Here is a 19,330-nt window from a genome sequence, read left to right on the forward strand (position 1 = left end):
CAGGTGGAAGCTTTTATTTTAGGGGATTCAAGACTTTCTTATGGACAATTTGACGTATTTCTGTCAAACGGAAATAAGCGCCATATAGGGGGAGGAAGGTAAAAGGGGTCTTAGATTGGCGGCGGAACCGGGCGTCGGGCTCATTCCGTCCTATACTCGCAATGCTTTTCCATGGCGCTTAGTTCCGTTTGACAGAACGCGCTATCCGGCAATAAAATCCTCAAAAGGAACTCAAATTGGCGCTTAGTTCCGTTTGACAGAAATACGTCCAATTATAAGGGAGCAACAGTCATCACTCTATATGATGGATGATCAGCTTCGGGTGACGTCATGAGCCGAACAAGTTTCCCGAACTGCGACTTGTTTTGGCTTGTTTGCAAAACGAAACTGCCAACACGTTGTTAAACATCAACCGTGTAGGTAAGTGAACAGTTAATTGTTGAAGTCCCGAAAGTATAAGCTTCCACAATAGCCAAGATTCGAATGGAGCGTCTCTTGTCTCTGATTGCGAGGGACAGGACAATCAAAACGCGTTCAATTTATAGGCTATGCAATACAGACGTCCACGGTGTACGAATAGATGCATCAAGGCGTTATGAACAAAGTTTCGGTCCAGTAAGTTTATCGCTTGAGTGTTGTAGAGCAGCATTGAACATCAGACCATGTAAAATTCCCTCGTGGTTCCTTCGGGGTTCTCGTAATTAATTCGGATTTCCCAAAATTCGGATAAGAAAATCTGATATTTTCAAAAGTTCCGGGGGAAAATGCCGAAATATGCCCGGATCCAGCTACGAAGATCAACTCCAATCAAATAATCGGGGAAACTGAGGATTAAAACACCAATATTTCGAGAATATCCCAAAAATAGCTGAAACTTACGGGAATTTCGAATATTCCGAGTAAAGTTCCCAGGAATTGCAAGAGTTCCGAAATTCGGAATCAATTCCGGTAAATGGCAGCACTGAAACTTACTGAACCGCTACTTTGTTCAAAACGCCTTAATGCATCTATTCGTACTCCGTGGATGTCTGTATTGCATAGCTTGTAAATTGAAGGCGTTTTGACTTTCCTATCCCTTGCAATGCACTTTCCGTTACACGGAATGCCGTATCCGGTAGGATAGCTCACGATCTTGCTGATTGATCATACTGCTTATGGTTAGCAATGTGTAGACATAGTCGTCGACAAAATTTTTGATTTGTTTTGTTGGTCTTTGACATTTAGACAAAATGGGTCCGTTTCACAAATCACAAGATCACGGTTTCATGTATCACAAAATTGCATTTTCATGTTTTTCGCTTACAAATTAGAAAGAAATGATAAGATTTTTCCTGACGCCTATTTTCTAAGGCAGATATTGACGGAGAGTTTGCCTTTCGAAAAATACGATTGTGACGTCATCCATCGCAGTTACGCACACGATAATTTCTTCCCCCTTTAAATCATCAATCGATACACATATTTGCTTGGAAGCTCCATTTCAAACTCGTATGAAATTAAGGAAGAAAATATGGCATGCACCACCGGTAATGGTAATTCCAACAGGTTGACAACACTGTAAGTACTCCATTTAAATTTATTAAATGTATCGATTGTTTGCGAGGCTGGCTGGTCTCACCTTTAAAATTGATTGTTCATCATTTTAAATGGAAAAAAGTGTTACCTTTTTGCAAGAACCACCACTGATCACCGCGGTGGATGACGTCATAGGTCATGTTTGTAACGACCAAAATTTTCTTCGTCATTATATACCGGGGAACTTGGTGTTTGTGTAGATCTTACTTCATAGTTTGTTGATCTATAATCTAAAGTAATCGAAACGCCTTCTTTACCAACTCAACCGATCATGAAATAGAAAGGAACCAAACTTTTTCTTTTTCTTTTTCAATTTTTTTATAAAAAATAAGTTCGGAATAGTTCGTGCCTCCCATATTTTTGTGCTCGGAGTTTCGAGTAACGTGAGCCCTATCCGACGCTCAATCGAGGTCATCTCAAAACAAGAAAGGTCAGGAACGCTTTTATTCTTCTTCGGCTCTGGTTCCTCTGAAATTATTATTGACACAGTGAACCGCTGACCTTTCAACCTGCCTGGTTCCTCGCATAAACGAGAATTTGAAATCCTGATTTACTGTGAAAGAAGCACATAGCGCTAGTATAAGCTTTACGAAGATATGCTGTTTTCTCTCAACGTAACTGATCGCAAAATCGCATTTCAAAGTCGAAGGTGACTTAGATCCACGCGGATTGTGAGCAACCACTTCGCCCGAAGATCTGTTTTCAATGGCGCGACCCGGGCATTGTGAGGCCTGTCCCATTGTCACCCTCCTGGAATCGCTTTGCGTTTCTCCGACTCGCGGGCAAAAGCCACCACTTGTTGAATACAATCAGATGCGGTCGGACACTTGTTGCGAAAGGTCAGGCAATCAGACAGGGAATCAGTAGCACGGGTCTCGAAGAAGAAGCTTTTCTGAGAAAATAGTTCTGTCATATTTATACGTGTTATTTTTAACCTTTTTTCGCTTGTATTTCTTACTTTGCACTGGAAAAAAAAACACATTGGATCTAGAGTCCAGACTCTTGAAAAAATTGACAAGAAAAAATACTCTTGATTCAATCAGATTTAAGCTTAAATCAAAAGGAAATCCGCTCAAATTAAGAGGCTCGGTTCTTGATTTAAGCTTAAATCTGATTGAATCGAGAGTATTTTTTCTTGTCGATGTTTTTAAGAGTCTGGGCTCTAAATCCAATGTGTTGCTTTTTCTGAAGCCGTCGTTTCCCAGGCGAAGAAACGTAGCTCCATTCCAAGGTTGCACAATTTACTGAAACGATTCAATTTTTTACGAAAATATCACCGTGAAATATATTCCTAAAATTTGTCTGATTTTTGCATGAAGTCTGGGGAGAAATCAGTGGAATTTCCGGTTAGAAATATACCAAATAAACATTAAAATTTGCAGTTTTTGTCAAAAATGTTATGCCCGACCTCTCTAATTGACTCGATCCACTATGCGGCGATGAACGGGCCGAGTTCAATAAAAAAAGGCCCAAGTCACATCGAGTTCGTGGCAATTCTTGCACGTTAGCAACATTGTTTTTTTCTCCACTTGAATACATATTAAACAATCTACTCTAGATGCGACAACCTGTCTCGATATGGAGACAGGCTTAGAAAATAATTAAAATTTAGGTACTCAGGAAGCTTAAATATGTTCTACTATATGCCAACTTTTACGAGAAAATTAAAGTGTTATGCTTCTTACCTTTTTACTGAAATAAAATCAAAGCAAAAATGAAATTAGACAACGTCGTAACTAAACAACCCGAGATGCGTTTCAGCTGAGTCTGGTATGAGCCATTCATTAACCTTTTCCACAACTGCAACAATAACCGTCATTTTTTAATCAGTCGTAATTTTGAAAATTAACTCCAACAACTTAAAATTATCCGGGTCAATTGCCATCCACTGCAAATCCCTCTTATATTTGACCATAAGTTTTGATTCTATTTCCTTTCGTCTTTAGCAAAACCAGACTGTACTCCCAACCACGAACAACCTCCTACTAGACAAAGACCGATCAAATTCAAACGCAATAACGTAAATGCACTTACTATAAAACCGCCATTCTTGTCTCAAAGGCTTCCGGACCCGCCCCTCCTTCCCCCTCGAACCACCCCATTGCGCACTCTCCCCCACCCCCCTTCTATTTATCTTTGCACTCCGTTCGCACTTTTCGATGACAGCAAGTTTCTGAGTCGGACAAACATTGATGTAGCCAAATTGTATCGAAAAAAGTCTACTTTTTTGTTCAAGAGTGGTTCTTTGCAATACTGGAAAAAAAACATTGGATCTAGAGTCCAGACTTTTGAAAACATTGACAAGATAAAATACTCTTGATTCAATAGGATTTTTGCTTGAATCAAAACGAAATCCGCTGAAATTAAGAGGCTTAGTTTTTTATTTAAGCTAGATTCTGATTGAATCAAGGAGTACTTTTTCTTGTCGATGTTTTTAAGAGTCTGGACTCTAGATCCAACGTGTTTTTCTTCCAGTGACGTCTCGAATTTTATGCAAAATTCAGCGAAATACACGATTCGGCCGAAAGTTCTGTCCAAAGGAACTTCCCCCTTGGAGAGTGAGTCCACCTCTATTAAAATCTGCGAATATAGATCGGGCTGCATATCGTCACTTCCAGATAATAGGATGTAATTATATTCCAAAGTTGCAAAATATCCACTCGCAGATTGTTTTCTCATGAGGTTACTTTTGCACGATTTTAATGGAAAATGTAACCTTACATCCCTTTGATCATCATTAAACTTTGGACACCGCGAAGTCGTATTTTTGTGCAAATTCCATTCGTCGAATTAGTATCATATTCCTCATAAGGAGGCTGATTCCGTTATACGGCGTTGTTCCTCCCTCACAGCCTCAATTTTACAAGTTCTTGTAATTTTGGAAGATGATTAACTAAACCAATAGCTTCATTGAGTTTTACTGTTTTGCGGAATATTTCATGAAGGACTATTTTAATAAATGAAAAAAATTAATAAAGAAAGGAGGATTATTCACTGGGATTTAAAATCCTCTACGCATCCTCTCTCTTGCTCATTGCGGTGTTTTATTTTTTATTTTTTACGCAACGCGGCATCACTGTGAGCGATCCTGGCGGTCGGGTCCAAAGCAGCGTAAACTTTGCCTGAATGCACTTACGGGGTGCCTTTTGATGATGATGCCCGGCCTGTGCCTGCCTCGCCTTTGTATAGGCAACCCTCGACACAGCGATCTGTTGCCGGCTTGGTTTTGTATTTTCCTAGAAACGGACCCCAGGTTAAATCCAAGAAATCATTCTCCTGCATGCCAGTCTGAAAAATAGAAAGTGAGCCTGGTTCATTGCAATTTTTCCGGATTTTTGAGGAATATTTAATTTCCCCTTTTGATTTACCTTTTTTTTAAAAAGTTCAGACGCGACCGTTAAAAAGCTTCACGCAATTAATATATTTTAATTTTCTGATTTATACAGACTTGTGCTCTCTTTGATGGAGATTTAATATTTCCCCCACCTGTTTTATCCGTTAAGTGAACACATCTGTTAATCTTAGGCTTTTTGGAGGAAGATTTGAGATAGTCCAACGATCAATAGATGATTTCTAGATTTCAGGACTCTACTTGAGAATTTCCAAGCATCACTACATTTTGCAATTCAGAACTACAATTTATGTTTGGGTTTAGAGACAACGTATGTGCCATCAGTTGCCCTATGCACATAAGTTTTTTACCGATACGCGAAAAACCGTTTCTCAGAATTGCAAAATGATATCCATTGATATCCATTGATCCAATGATATGCAAATTTTAATGTTTATTTTGTCACGAGTTCAATATCAAGGGAAGTTCCTGAAAGGGAATTTCACAAAAAAACCAATGAAACCACCCTTAAACTTTTCTGTTTCATATTTTCGAAAATATAAGCTTTAAAAGTTTCCAGATTTTGTTCGAATTTTCCTATCGACCCGGTCCAGTGTGCGGCACTTCAGCTAGGCCCGCACATCTTGTCATATTTTAAAATCTTACCTCCGCACGGTCTGGCAACATGGCGCGTGGCTTTTGCATATGCGTGCGCGCGGCCTTTTCGCGGGCTCTCGCGTGCCTTTATAAAAGTGCCCTGCATCCAGGGAAAACTCGCAGTATTTCCCATCTTGACCGCGACAGATTAGCACTTCCTGCGGGCCACGTGTAAGTCCTCCATTTTTCACCCTCCACCCCCCCCCCCGCCCCTCGCGGCCGCAGTTTTAATGAATTTCCGACCGCCGTTCGTGGAAAAAACCCGTCTTCTTCCTCCTCTGGGGTGTGAATTTCAATTAGTCCGCGAATGAAATTTCAATGAAAGAAAGGACGGACGCGCGTTCGGTAATAGCTTTTGCATACGATTGAAGTCTCCTCGTGGGTTAATATGTTTAGCCGGAATAAAATTGAAGTGAACTTGTTGGTGGGTTTAATGTAAGGTTTAAAGTCGGTTCTCAGATTCGATCGAAAATGTAAGTGTTAGTGGTATGTTTAGTGGAGAGCGTGGTCACGTGATAGGTAACGTAGTTTGTATACTCTTATATTATTTTGTTAATCGAAACATTGCAGTCAATGTAATTTCTCTCGAAAAACGAGTTAAAGAATATTTTTTCATCGGCCAACGAGTGACAGTCACATTTTTTCATTCATCTTAAAGTGTCACTCAATTTTTCGTTTCATTTTTTAATAAATTACAGCCATGAGCTTAATTTTTTAAAAAAATATAATAGAACTTTTTTCACAACAAAATTAAACACGAGTTGAAAGGTATTTTTTCACTGACCAATGAATGACAACCACATTTTTTCATTCATCTTAAAGTGTCACTCAATGTTTTGCTTCATTTTTCAATAAATTTCAGTCGTGACTTTAATTTTTTATTTAACTACAACAGATTTTCTCTTTTAACAAAATTGAGTAAATTTAATTTTTCGGGGTGATCTCTTAAATTGTGCAATTCAAGCCACTTTTTCCATTGTTTAAAAAAATCATGGTACATATTTATTATTTTTTTAAAAACTCAAATCAATTTCTTCCATTTCTCTAAAAATGTCAGTAAATTTGTCCTCCACCCAAAGTTTTTCTTTGTTCTGTTTTTGTTTTGTTTTTATTTGTGTATAATTTCATTTTCTTATTTTCCCTGAAACCATGAGTTTTTCAATGGGTACTTTCATTTGCCTCGAAATCAAAATCAATTTTAAAAAGTTTACTGCATGTCTATCTCCTATAAACCGGCAGTCAAATTTTAATTTCTCCGCACACGATCCGACCCCAGCAGTAAAAGAGACGTAAAAAATTAAAAAAGCTCAGACTAAATGTGCACTATAATTCGCAGAAGCAGCCAAACCGCGAAACGAGTGCCCTCAATTGTAAGATATTTAGCACAAACCACTCGCGTACAACTACCCGTACACAACTGTGATATCTGCTTACTCTCTTCATTTGAGGTGCCAACGAAAAATCTCCGATAATTTTACACTTATAAATTCAATCGTTGTAAAAAATGTGTTTATGCCTATTTTAATACATGGAGAGGAATTAAATGTTAAACGACAGAAATCACACTTATGGAAGATTGAAACAAGTAATGTAATGTGAGACACATATGTACACATTTTATTGAAGGAAATTTGGCAATTCTCGAATATTTATACGGCGTTCTTCTTTAGCATGGTAGAATACGGCCCTTAGTTCTTTCATTAATGATCCGACATCGTGTCCGCTCAGTCAGTACGTGGACTAGACGTAATAAATACCGTTGAAAGAAAAAAAATCACGATTAGAAAAAGCATAGAAACGAGGAGAGGCCCTCGTTGAAAAGCCTGAAAGCTACTGATTAGGAAAAGTTCACTCTCGTCTGGGTGTCTAATAGACACGTTTTCGGACTGTCCGGGGGCATTGGCTGAAGCGAACATGCTGATAAAGAACTCGTGGTCCTCAACTTGAGCTTGGACTCCGGGTGTGGTTAATAGCAGTGGCGTGGCGTGCTATGTGATACATCGATTGATCGGCCATTTAAACCTATGGGAAAGGATCGATAAACAGGGTGTTCGCAGCGAACACCTTACTAATCGATTCCTTACCATAGGTTTAAATGGCCGATCAATCGATACATCGCAATTCAAGCCACGCCATTGGATAGTTCCTCCTCACAGGTGGAATGTTGTATATTTAGTCGACTCTTTTGGTTTATATCATATGCGGCCAAATGAGCATTTTATGCCTCGGTTTCTGACTGGACAAAGAAAATGGCTCGTGCAGACCGTGGAAAATACTTTTGAGTATTTCCTTGGTAGCATTGTTTGTTAAATTTAGGCACAGAGAAACGTAAAAAATGTTTTAAAATGTACGAGTCGGGGAACTCTCACTGGAAAAAAAGTCGCTTGGATCTAGAGTCCAGACTCTTGAAAACAATGACAAGAAAAAATACTCTTGATTCCATTGGAATTTTGCTCAAATCGAGAACCAATCCTCTTCATTTAAGCGGATTTCTTTTTGATCTAAGCAAAAATCCGATGGAATCAAGAGTACTTTTTCTTGTCATTGTTTTCAAGAGTCTGAACTCTAGATCCACGCGACTTTTTCCAGTGTTTTTGTTCCGTTTTAAGCAAAATTTACTTAAAATTTACGTTTAAAAACCCGTTTAAAATTTGACATAAAAGTGTGTTAAATTTCATTAAGTTCATATTGACAAAATACGCATGACAAAAAAATGTAAACATTTTCTTGACATTTTTCAAAATACGGTATAAAAAATTTGTAAAGGTATGAAATGGTATTTTTACATGAAGAACAAAACAAAATGGGTTTCCTGACTCGGATATTTTAACAACTTCTTTTTTAAAAGTGTTCCGCTTTAGAATTAACGAGTTCTTTAAATGTTTTTTTTTACGGCAATGTTTCCAGGGTTGGCTCCTCGGGCCGTTCTTTTTATACTTGAGGATACTTAAATTCTAAAGAATAAACAACATATATGACTGTCCTCCAAGAAAAATTATTTGGACCACTAAAACTCAAAGTTAAGATAGGATATTAGAGAAAAGAGAAGAATTTCACACTCAGCATTTTGGGACAAAAAATGTTTGAGAATGAAATGCTTGAAATGTTGTCTGAACGGCATCATATTCCGAAACGGATTTGGATCGCTTTTCTTTTGGAAGTCCTTAGCTTACGTCAGAAAACGGGAGAAGGTTGTAAAATAATGTATTTGTTTTCGGGAAATATACCAAAAGAGTATTGCTTATTTAGGAAAAAAATGTAACGTTATTTTTTTAATACAAGGCAACCCAGTAGACTGGTTAAAAATTGTGAGATGGAAAATGAAACTGCAAGCATATTGCTTTGTTTGCTGAAGCAGGTACATAAGTAAAGATTTAATTAAAAAGCTCTGTTGTCATTTATCTACCTTTTTTTTCATTGAGGTCTGAATTCTCGACTGCGGAAAGAGAAATTGAGTTAGGATCCACCGGCGAGATTTTTTTAAAATTATAGCATTGGCAAACCAATGAAAAGTTTCTTTTAAAATTTTATAGCATCATGCCTCTCTGTACCTATCTATCTATTTACCCATACTGAATCAACATTGTTTCATTTTGTTCGGAAGTCCCTTCGTAGATGAGGGAAAGATAAGCGACATGAAATGTTGCTGCGCTGATTCTGGCTGAATGCGGCTTTCAATTAATCAGTGTATAATTGTAAATTGTAAATTTCAATGTACAATTGTAATATAACTGTTAATTCAGACTCATCAAATGTCTGGGCTGATATTAACAAATGTTCGTATGTTTCGACAAAGAGCTGTCAAATTGTCATTAATCTGATCTGAATCATTACACAACGTGCTATCCTCATATTTTCTTTTTCGAAATGTTCATCACACAATTATTTACAACCATCAAAATTGTGAAAACTTTGTTTTTTTAACGAATGCTGCGGCTTTTGAGATAAATGTTCGCCGGAAATGATTTCAGTGACCCTAGAATGATGCATTTTTTTACACATGATTCCTATCTATAAAACAAATAATTATTTTGTGCACAAGGGAGGATTTGAAGGTGTCTGAAATTGTGTGAATTTCGTGGTTAAGAAGAAACTACTATTCGAACTGAGCATGAAAATGTCCTTGGTTTCTAAAATGTAGGATTATTGGAGGAAATATGACCAAATTACCTAATCTGCAAAAATACAAGTGTTTAAATAGGAAATGCCGCCTTATGACGTCACAAAGCGGCTTATATATTCTCCCTTTCATATCGATTTCTCTACGATTTCCCAGTTGAGAAAAAAAATATGAAAAACACTGCAAACGCAACTCATTAAGCACTCTCAGGTACAGAAATACAATTTTTATGTGCAAATTCTCCATTAGCATATGAATTAGAATTTCAATCCAAGTGAGATTTCACTCAGGGATTTGATAAAATGCCTGATTTTACTGTAACCTACAACACGTCCAATTTTCAATTGAGCAAAAATTGAATTTCGATAATTCTGATATTTGAAGTTCGGTTCGGCAAGGTAGAGCAAGCGAGCGGCATAGTATCTACAAATTGGCTCGCATCAGAGGCCTCTACAAAATTGCCACCGTTCTCCGGGCAACGTTTGGTCAAAATTGAGTTGAAATCCACCCTCAACCCTCTCCTGCCCGGATTGGCATTTACGTCGAGACAAAAGGTATTCAAACGTCAGAAGCCATCTAGCTTTGTCGGCGGCCGGCCGCTGCACTTTTGCTGCGCCGCACAGTGGATCGATTCAATTAGAGAGGTCGGGCATGACATTTTTGACTAAAACTGCTAATTTGAATGTTTATTTCGTCAAATTTTAAATTTTGACGGGCGATTCCTGAAGAAAATTTTACGAGGAAATCAATGGGACCAAGTTTAAGGCCTCAAAATGTTGTGAAAACGGAGTTATGAGCTTTTAAAGTTTCCAAATTTTGTCCGACCTCTCGCATTTACTCGATCCACCGTGCGTCGCCCAGTGAAACGAGCTTTTAAAACTAGGGAAAGAAAAGGAGAGATTTATGTCGAGTTCACTCGATTGCATCAATCACCAGTTGGCCCATTTCTTACCACGTAAATTTATGTTGAATGGTGCTGTTCTCTGATGAAAAAAATGCAAATTTTGATGTTTATCTACTCCTAATACTAATGAATTTCAAAGGGGATCCGTCGAAGAACATTTTACGAAATAAAAAGTAGAACTACTCTCAAACGTCTACTTTTTGTATTAATGAAGATGCAGGCTTTTACATCATGTCCAGCAGTGGCGATATTGCAAGTTGGCAACACTGATTTTCATTCATTTAAATCAGTTAAAAATATCGATTTTACGTAAGGTAATGCCACAACAAGAATCGATCGTATCGATTGAAAAAAAATGTTGCACGTCTTTTGCTTGTTTCATTGCGCTTTAAGATGGGTCATTAAAAATTGTGCAGTCCGTACAACAAAGGTATGCGTGTAACTTTTCTATCATCTTTTCCCTGTACAATACATGTATTCAAGTAATGTACTCTTTACAACTTTAAGAGACGCTGAATGTCTTAAAATTATACTAACTAACTTTAAATTCTGTTTCAGGAGCAAAAGAGGAAGTTATTTCACACGTCCGTCTACGAATCTGAGCTTCAACTTAAAAAGCTCTACATTCAAACCTGCAAGCGGCTCCCTGCGTTCGGCTGTAAAATCTATCAAGTGAAAGAACTTTTGAGAGGAAAGACAAAGAAAAAAGTTAGTATCTCATAAATACTGGAATCAGCTCGTAGCGACTAAAATTGGATTGGAATTTACAATTTTGAAACTAATGTCTTCTTGGAAACGAGTAACATTTGTAACTAATTTAATGTAATTTTTGTGTAACTAATCGTAAATTGTTTGTTAGAGCCTAATTTATAACTTTGTAGAATTTTAGGTACTTAGTGGAATTCGTAAACTTTTTAATAATTTTGTCTCAAACGTATGACCTAGGGATTTGATTTGAGCTTTAAATTAAAATTTTTGTGGTCATATTCTTACTTCTTTCATGTCACGATGTTTGTAGCATTATTTTGTCTGAGTAGTCATAAGAACAACTCTTTATTTAGAATTTTGATACACTAAGGGTACCCCTTTCCGCAAATATTTCGCGAATCTATCAGATACACGTAGTTTAACTTCATAAACAAAATTTCGCTCTGGAACTTTCCGCTGAAGATGTGTGCCTTTTTTTTTGTATTCCAGACAGCCAGACTTCTGGGGCTTGGACCCGAACGCATCGTCCTACTAGATAATAAAACTAAAATACTAGTCAAATCTCAAAACACAGCTGATCTCTTACAGGTAATTGTCCCTATATGTTATCGACCATCTCTGTAATGTTAAGGAAAAAAGTTGGAAACGCGGAGATCGGCAGATCTCTCCGCCAAGCCGAAACTGTAAAAACGTGTGCAACACAACTGAAAAAAAGCCTGGAATGAGATTTATATAAAACGCCTTCAAACTCCTGTGCAGCAACCACAGCCCACAGCAACAAGGGGGCAGTAAGCCGTGCCTTAAGTCGGTCGACCCTAAATATATAAACCCAAATTATTAAGAACTGCCGATTTTTCCGCACCAAAATAATAAACCCCAAATTACCTTCTTACACGAGCGGCGTTTAGCAAAAAGAAAACAAGAGACACGTTTTTGAAAAAACTGAGTTTAGAATAGTTTTCAACTTGTCTTGAGGTTTTTTTTTACCTCAAACAAAGAACTTGATTCAAAATGGGTATTTTTGGCTTAGGTATAACATTATACCTAACTGATCTCTTTGCACGGTTTTAAAAGTTGAAAAATCTATCCATTTGGACCTGATTTGGACGTATTTCTGCCAAACAGGACTATGTGCGAGTGAGAAAGATGGAGTGTGTTCTAGAAAGCTGCATAAGAAGCAACATTAAAGTGGGCGTGATTCCTTTTGGAGAAATAGAAAAGCGGTATTTTACATTCTCTCAAACGACCCAACTTAATGGGACAACACTGTAGTGGGGCCGATAAGTGGAAAATATCATAAGAATCGTGCACTTCTGGAAGAAAGCATGAAAATTTCAGGGATTCATCTCTACCCTGTAGACATTCGATTCAGACATAGACCCCAAAAATCTGAGCCCCCTGGGGGGGCAGGGGGGCCCCCAAATTTTGAATTTTGAATAACTACTGAACGGCTAATGTTAGCGTAATTTTTTTTAAACAGGACGATAGGAAATTTTATCAGGAACAAAAATGGTTCCTATGAATTTTTCTGTGAGATCGATATTTAAGGCGTGAAACGGGAATAACCGTCGGGGGACGGGGAGCCGGCCGTTCTGAGGCAGATCTGCGCTGTTTGCCCGGGACGCGCGCGGCGGCGAAGTACGGTGTTACCGACGAAACAGCCGCTTGTCTTGGTTTAATCTCAACGATGCGCAGTTTTAAAAATAATAATGCATTTACCGTACTGCCTAAATACTTTTCCTCAGTAATATAAGCTCTACTTTTTATTAGTAATACATAAAAACAAGCAAAAGCGAAATACTCCAATGTGAGAGCGCCGAGTCAATAGGAGGGATCGGTCATCGCGCATCACGCGTCTTGTTTTCTCTGAATGCAGAGCTTTTCCGACCTCATTACAGAGTAAATTACCCTTTCCTCACGTAAGTTTTGTACAGGATTACACTTTTTTTAAGATATTAGAGCGAAATAACAAGTTTTAATACGATTTTGACCCACTTTTTCATGACTATTGGAAATGGCGGATCCTTCGTAACTTATTTTTAGCTTATTTTTCATGTTACTTTCGGCGAATAAGACAATGAGCTGCTTACATAACCATGAATTTTCCAAAACTTGGTAGAGACATTAATTGAAGAGTGAGAAGGGAGGAGAGGGGGGCTCCACAGTCCCTTCGCCACTATAAGGTTACCAGATTTCCTTCAAAATGAAGGAAATATCGTTTTTCGTTCATGTTCATTGGTTTCTCGCCATTGGATAGGTACTGATTCATACGGAACATTCCGACAATGTTCTTTTCTCCTCTTTTTCCCTCCAGCCAGTCAATAGAAGTTTTCATTTTCATGAACTCCCCATTTTTTCAGTTATTCAACAAATATGCATATTTCAAAAAAAATAGAACAATACATTAAATAAATGATAAAAAAGAAGCTATCTGAATACTATCGCCTCTTTTTATCGAGTCATCCTTGAAGATATTATTGGTACTTACCACGACACATAGAAAATGGAATGAGCAGTAAAAAAAATCCATGTATATTATCTTACATTTTGTTGTATGGAATTTAGAGTGGAGTTGGTAACATTTGTATTGAAAAAAATATTAATATAGGAGGAAATTTATTTATCATGCAGGTTCTGATTCTTTAAAGAACCTCTGAGAAGGACCAGGCCTCAGGAAGAAATTCATTGCATTTCTTCTTTTTCAACCCGCAAATCTCGTACCGATTTTTGATTTGTATGGAGCTCATGGAAGAGTTCTAGGTAAGTATGTCGGAGACAATTTTCAAGAAACGGGACTTGCAAAATATGCAATGCACAAAACGTACACCTTAAACTTTATCGTACATTATAACACTGATCGAATTAGCTTTAGAGATTATCAAAAGGTTAATTTATCGTCAAAATATAAAAAATCAGTCAAAATCAGTAATCAGTAATCAGTTGCAAAATTACCGAGATTGCGGAATATCGTACCTATGATGCGCTGACATAAGAGCAGGATAGGTTCCCAGTACTTAGGCGCGACTTCCTATCACTCAAATGGACCGTTTTGACAGATTAGCGGATACGGCGGCTATTATTACTTATTACTTAATAATAATATTCTTTGTACTGTACAAGAAGCAGTCCAACAAAGGTTTTTTGGGGGTCATTCATCCCTATCAAGCTTTCTCAAGATTCTTTTGCCGTTTTTTTGGAGCAAGTTTTGAAGGTGGTTTTGGTCCTCTTAAAAAAATGCCTATACGTAGCAATGATGTACCAAAATGTTCCTGAAAGAGAGGAGAATAAGCATGTTTTTATGTATGCTCATTGTTTACAAAATTAGGCTCCCTGTCTTAAGTAAGCATATTTAGATACCATCCTGATGTCGCAGCACCGAGAGAAAGAGAAAGAAAAACACTTTAAAATCATTTTTCAGGTCATCGTGGTACACAAATAAGATTTGTGACTTTTAGCCCCCCCCCCCCTTTCCCGAGACAACTGTGCCTCAGATTTTATTCCGTTCAACTGATGTCTGATGCAGTTATCTCGGATGCTGTAATAAAACTTGACAAACCCATACAACAAAACAATTCGGAACTCCAGCACTTAACCCCTTCTCTTTCTGTTGCCGTGCGCTCGCTTGTATACATATATTACCTGCATAAGTTAAGCCCTATTTTAAGGCTTTATAGGTAGTACGATATATTCACAATACTTTTAAAACTGCGCATCGTTGAGATTAAACCAAGACAAGCGGCTGTTTCGTCGGTAACACCGTACTGCGCCGCCGCGCGCGTCCCGGGCAAACAGCGCAGCGCGCGGATCTGCCTCAGAACGGCCGGCTCCCCGTCCCCCGATGGTTTTTCCCGTTTCACGCCTTAAATATCGATCCCACAGAAAAATTCATAGAACCATTTTTGTTCCTGATAAAATTTCCTATCGTCCTGTTTAAAAAAAATTACGCTAACATTAGCCGTTCAGTAGTTATTCAAAATTCAAAATTTGGGGGCCCCCCTGCCCCCCCAGGGGGCTCAGATTTTTGGGGTCTATGTCTGAATCGAATGTCTATAGGGTAGAGATGAATCCCTGAAATTTTCATGCTTTCTTCCAGAAGTGCACGATTGTTATGCTTATCGGCCCCACTACTGGAGAGGGTTCTTGAGTTAAAGACTTCCACACGGAAGCCGCCTGCGGGCCGATTATTGAAATTTATAGACAAAGAAGACAAAAGGAGTATGGAGTGATCCTATTGGTTAAAATTCATGGTTTCTATAGACAAAGGGAAAAATTATGGACTAACTTTAGGGTCTCTCGTTGCCGTTAGTTAGTCTATTACCCACCTCCTTTGTCTATATATATACGCCCATTTATTTGTGAGACCCACTTGACTTGGGTTTATTATAAAATTTGTACTAATGTTTATTTGTTTGTTTCAGTGGCGGACTGGCGGCGGACGATCCCACGACGGACTCCAGCTGGAGTTCCGGGCCACCCGGTGGTCACTGGTGGTGCCTTCCGTGGCCGAGTTGCGGGACCTCGGCCTCGCTCTTTGGCACATCCTTCAGGATCTCGACTCGGACTTCCTCGAGAAGTACACCATCCTCAAGCGCCGAACCCAGCAAGGTACGCATCCAACCGCCCTCACAATTTTCTCCTCCATCTCATTCCCTCAGTTTGACGAGAAAAATTAATTCTAATTCAATGCGTCAGTTGCTCTGGTAACAGAATCGTGCGTTTGGCGTAATGCGAGAAGTATTCATGCAGTCTTGTAGGCGCTAATACGCGGTACCCGCCGACTGCACTGCTTGGCGCAATGTGTGAAGTATTCCTACTGTCATGTAGGCGCTAATATGCGTTTAACGTTGGCCGCACTGTGTTCGGCGCGAATATTTGAACTCGCGATAGGCTAATCGATACGATTAACTCAAAAATTATGGGACAAGTTTACATTTGGTCAATATTTAGGAGCTCCGAACTTGATTATAAATGTTCATTTTTTGTCAAAGTTTGTTCTTCAATCCTTCCGAGTCACATTTCCTGATTTTTGCGGTTATCAATTCTAATCAATTCTAAGGAAGAACGCTGTATGAACATTCGAGAGTCGCCAAATTTCCTTCACTAAAGTGTCTATTTTTGAGGAAATTTATGAATATTTTCCCGTGAAATTTTCAGGAACCTCGGGTGAGATTCAGAACAAAAGTATCTGAAAAATTGGAAGGAAAACATTCATAAATTCACGGGGAAAGTCGTGTTTGGCAAAGGTTTGGCAACGCCTGAAGGTTCATACGGCGTTTTTCCTTGGCACGGCAGAACAGGAGATAGTCCCCAAAATAACCCGATTTATTTGGATTAACTCATGGGGGCCCAGGAAGAGGGCCTCAGATGGCCTTTTTGGGGTTGGACCGCGTAACAGCCACGCTGCCGTGCCAAGGAAGAACGCCGTATGAACTTTCGGGAGTTGCCAATTTTTTTCCGATAATATGTTTATTTTTGAGGAAAGTTATGAATATTTTTCCGTGACATTTTCAGAAAATTTAGATCAAATTGCAAACAAAATTATCGGAGAAATTGACCGTAAAATAATCAGAAGTTTTTCCATGAATTAGCGATTTGGCAAAGGAAATTTGGCAACGCCTGAAGGTTCATACGGCGTTTTTCCTTAGCACGGCAGCACGGACGTGCCCCCTAGTATTATATTTTACGGCTGGAGGCAGTGCTCCCATGACCGTCAAAAGTTCGTCAAAAGTTCAAGGAATGTTCCGGAAAAAGCAAAAGATCCGGAATATTTCTGAGATCTCAAAAGTTCTGGGGAAAATCCAGGAAAATCTTGAAACTTCCGTAATCTGGAAGCACTGGAAAAAAACACATTGGATCTAGAGTCCAGACTCTTGAAAACATTGACAAGAAAAAATACTCTTGATTCAATCGGATTTTTGCTTGAATCAAAACGAAATCCGCTTAAATTAAGAGGCTTGGTTCTTGACTTAAGCTACATTCTGATTGAATCAAGAGTACTTTTTCTTGTCGATGTTTTTAAGAGGCTGGACTCTAGATCCAATGTGTTTTTTCCAGTGAGTAGTTCCGGGAAATGAAAGCACTGGCTAGAGGATATCTTTGAGAGTGTAATTTGCAGATTTTTTGTGAGATTGGCTAGGTGTGGCGTAATGGTGAGTGTTTTTGGTGTGGTGTTCTAGAGGTAGTGCACAGCGATGAACTGGAGGCGGTGACGAAGCTGCTGCACTTTCCGGAGGAGGTGGCGCTCATGCTCACGGAGACGGAGCTGCGGCTCTTCAACCACGTGCCCCCGATCGACTACCTCCGCCAGGTCACCCTCAGCCTCGGCCACCAGTTCAACACCGTCAACCAGACCTCCGTCCGCTCCCTCGTCAACCGATTCAACGAGGTAACAACCCCTAATCTAGTCTCCTATCGTCACAGTTCAACGCACTCTCCTCGAAATGACTCGTAGGATACAAATAGGCGAAGAATATGTATACTTTGCCGTGATAGTGAAGAGAGCCGTAAGTGCAAGAATGAAGTTTTGAGAAAATGGGCTTAGAAGCTTCCGAGTCGAATATTTTATTAAAAGAAGCCTCCGTTCTTTGTCGAATCGCAATCAATCATTCGATAGACTCTTAGAAATCATTTGGGGGATTAAAACTCGACCGATTTTATTTTAAAGTACATGAAAAAGGTGAAATTCAGTTTCATGTTAGGTTAGTATTTGGCAAGACAGCCGTAAGTGCTATCTTCTGCGTGCTTTTGTGGTAGCGTGTTGGACACACAACACACACATTTTCAGGTTAGAAATCGGCAGATGAGGGCGGCATTCCTCTTGAAAGCACTGTCTTCATTGGCTCTCATGCACTTACGACTGTCTTGAAAAAAACTATGTCATTTTTTGTGCATTTACGGCTTTTTCATACGTCTCGTTTTCATTAAATTAGGATGAATTTTGCTGTTTTAGCTGTCTCAGTAATTTCATCTAAAAGAGCTTAGACGAATTTTGAAGAAAACTCGATTTCGAAAATTTTGCGCTGACGGCTCTCTTCGCTAGCACGGCAGACAGTTCAACGTACTCTCCTCGAAATGACTCGTAGGAATACGCGTAAGAAAAATCGCCAATTTTAAACGCCCCAGTTTCGCGCCAAACCGAATGATGTCATCCGGCACCAATCATATTGCACGATTAAAGGACCATAATAAGGTCTCGTATTTTCGGTTATGACGCTCTCTTTCGGAACTTAATAACTGGCGAAAACATGTACCTCTCGAGGAACATTTTCCTTTCCTTTTTTACGTTTTTTTCACGTATATAAAAAAAGCAAAAAAGAAAAACTGAGTATTCAATGGATAAAAAAGAAAAGTGGGAAAAAGGAAAAAATTCAAAACGATTTGATCCCCAGAGCTCTCACTCTCACAAATAAACACTCCTTAATCAGTCATAAGGCCTCGGTTAGAAGATGCTTCGACGGGCAAAAGCAAAAAAGGTTTGGGTTCAGCCTAACTTTTTAAAGTGACGAAGTCATTTTTCTTTCCTCCAGGTGAGCTCATGGGTGACACACCTTATCATCACACAACCAACCCACGAGGACCGGAAGGCCGTATTGTCGTGTATAATGAGGGTGGCTTTAACCTGCTGGAACACTGGCAACTTCAATACGGCCATGGAAATCGTCGCTGGCCTCAAGTAAGTCGCCTATACTTTACGTAAAATCTTCCTCGTTTTTTTTAAATTTGTTTACTGTTTCCTCTTCTTTATTAAATTATCGCCTATCTTGGGGTCACCTGAACCTGCTATTCTCTTTTTGTTCTGTATTACCTACTCATTCTGTAATTTCTCTGTAAACCGACTCTACTCCAGAAACGTCGTTTTCCTGTCTTGAAAGTATTTCTCGTTTATTCTTTACTCTTTGCTCAATATTGTACATCTCTCTCTTGTAATCTCTTTGTATTCAAAAAAGAAAAAGGTCACGATTAAAAAATAAAAAAACAAATTGTCGCTTACGAAATTACCAATTTTTTTTTAAAAAAAAATCATCATTTAATTATT

General features: G+C 38.8%; 1 protein-coding gene across 2 annotated transcripts in view; it reads left to right on the forward strand.

Annotated features, from left to right (window-relative positions):
* The window catches only part of LOC109033369 (uncharacterized), a 358,654-nt gene that overhangs the window by 313,826 nt on the left and 25,498 nt on the right, over positions 1-19,330 (forward strand). For both annotated transcript variants that reach the window (XM_072305106.1, XM_072305107.1), the window contains exons 32-36: positions 11,146-11,295; positions 11,785-11,883; positions 15,714-15,900; positions 17,472-17,680; positions 18,822-18,967. In XM_072305106.1, the coding sequence (XP_072161207.1) occupies positions 11,146-11,295; positions 11,785-11,883; positions 15,714-15,900; positions 17,472-17,680; positions 18,822-18,967 (791 nt within the window). The remainder of the gene's footprint in view (positions 1-11,145; positions 11,296-11,784; positions 11,884-15,713; positions 15,901-17,471; positions 17,681-18,821; positions 18,968-19,330) is intronic.

Source organism: Bemisia tabaci, chromosome 10 (assembly GCF_918797505.1).
Source record: "Bemisia tabaci chromosome 10, PGI_BMITA_v3".
Lineage (NCBI taxonomy): Eukaryota > Metazoa > Arthropoda > Insecta > Hemiptera > Aleyrodidae > Bemisia > Bemisia tabaci.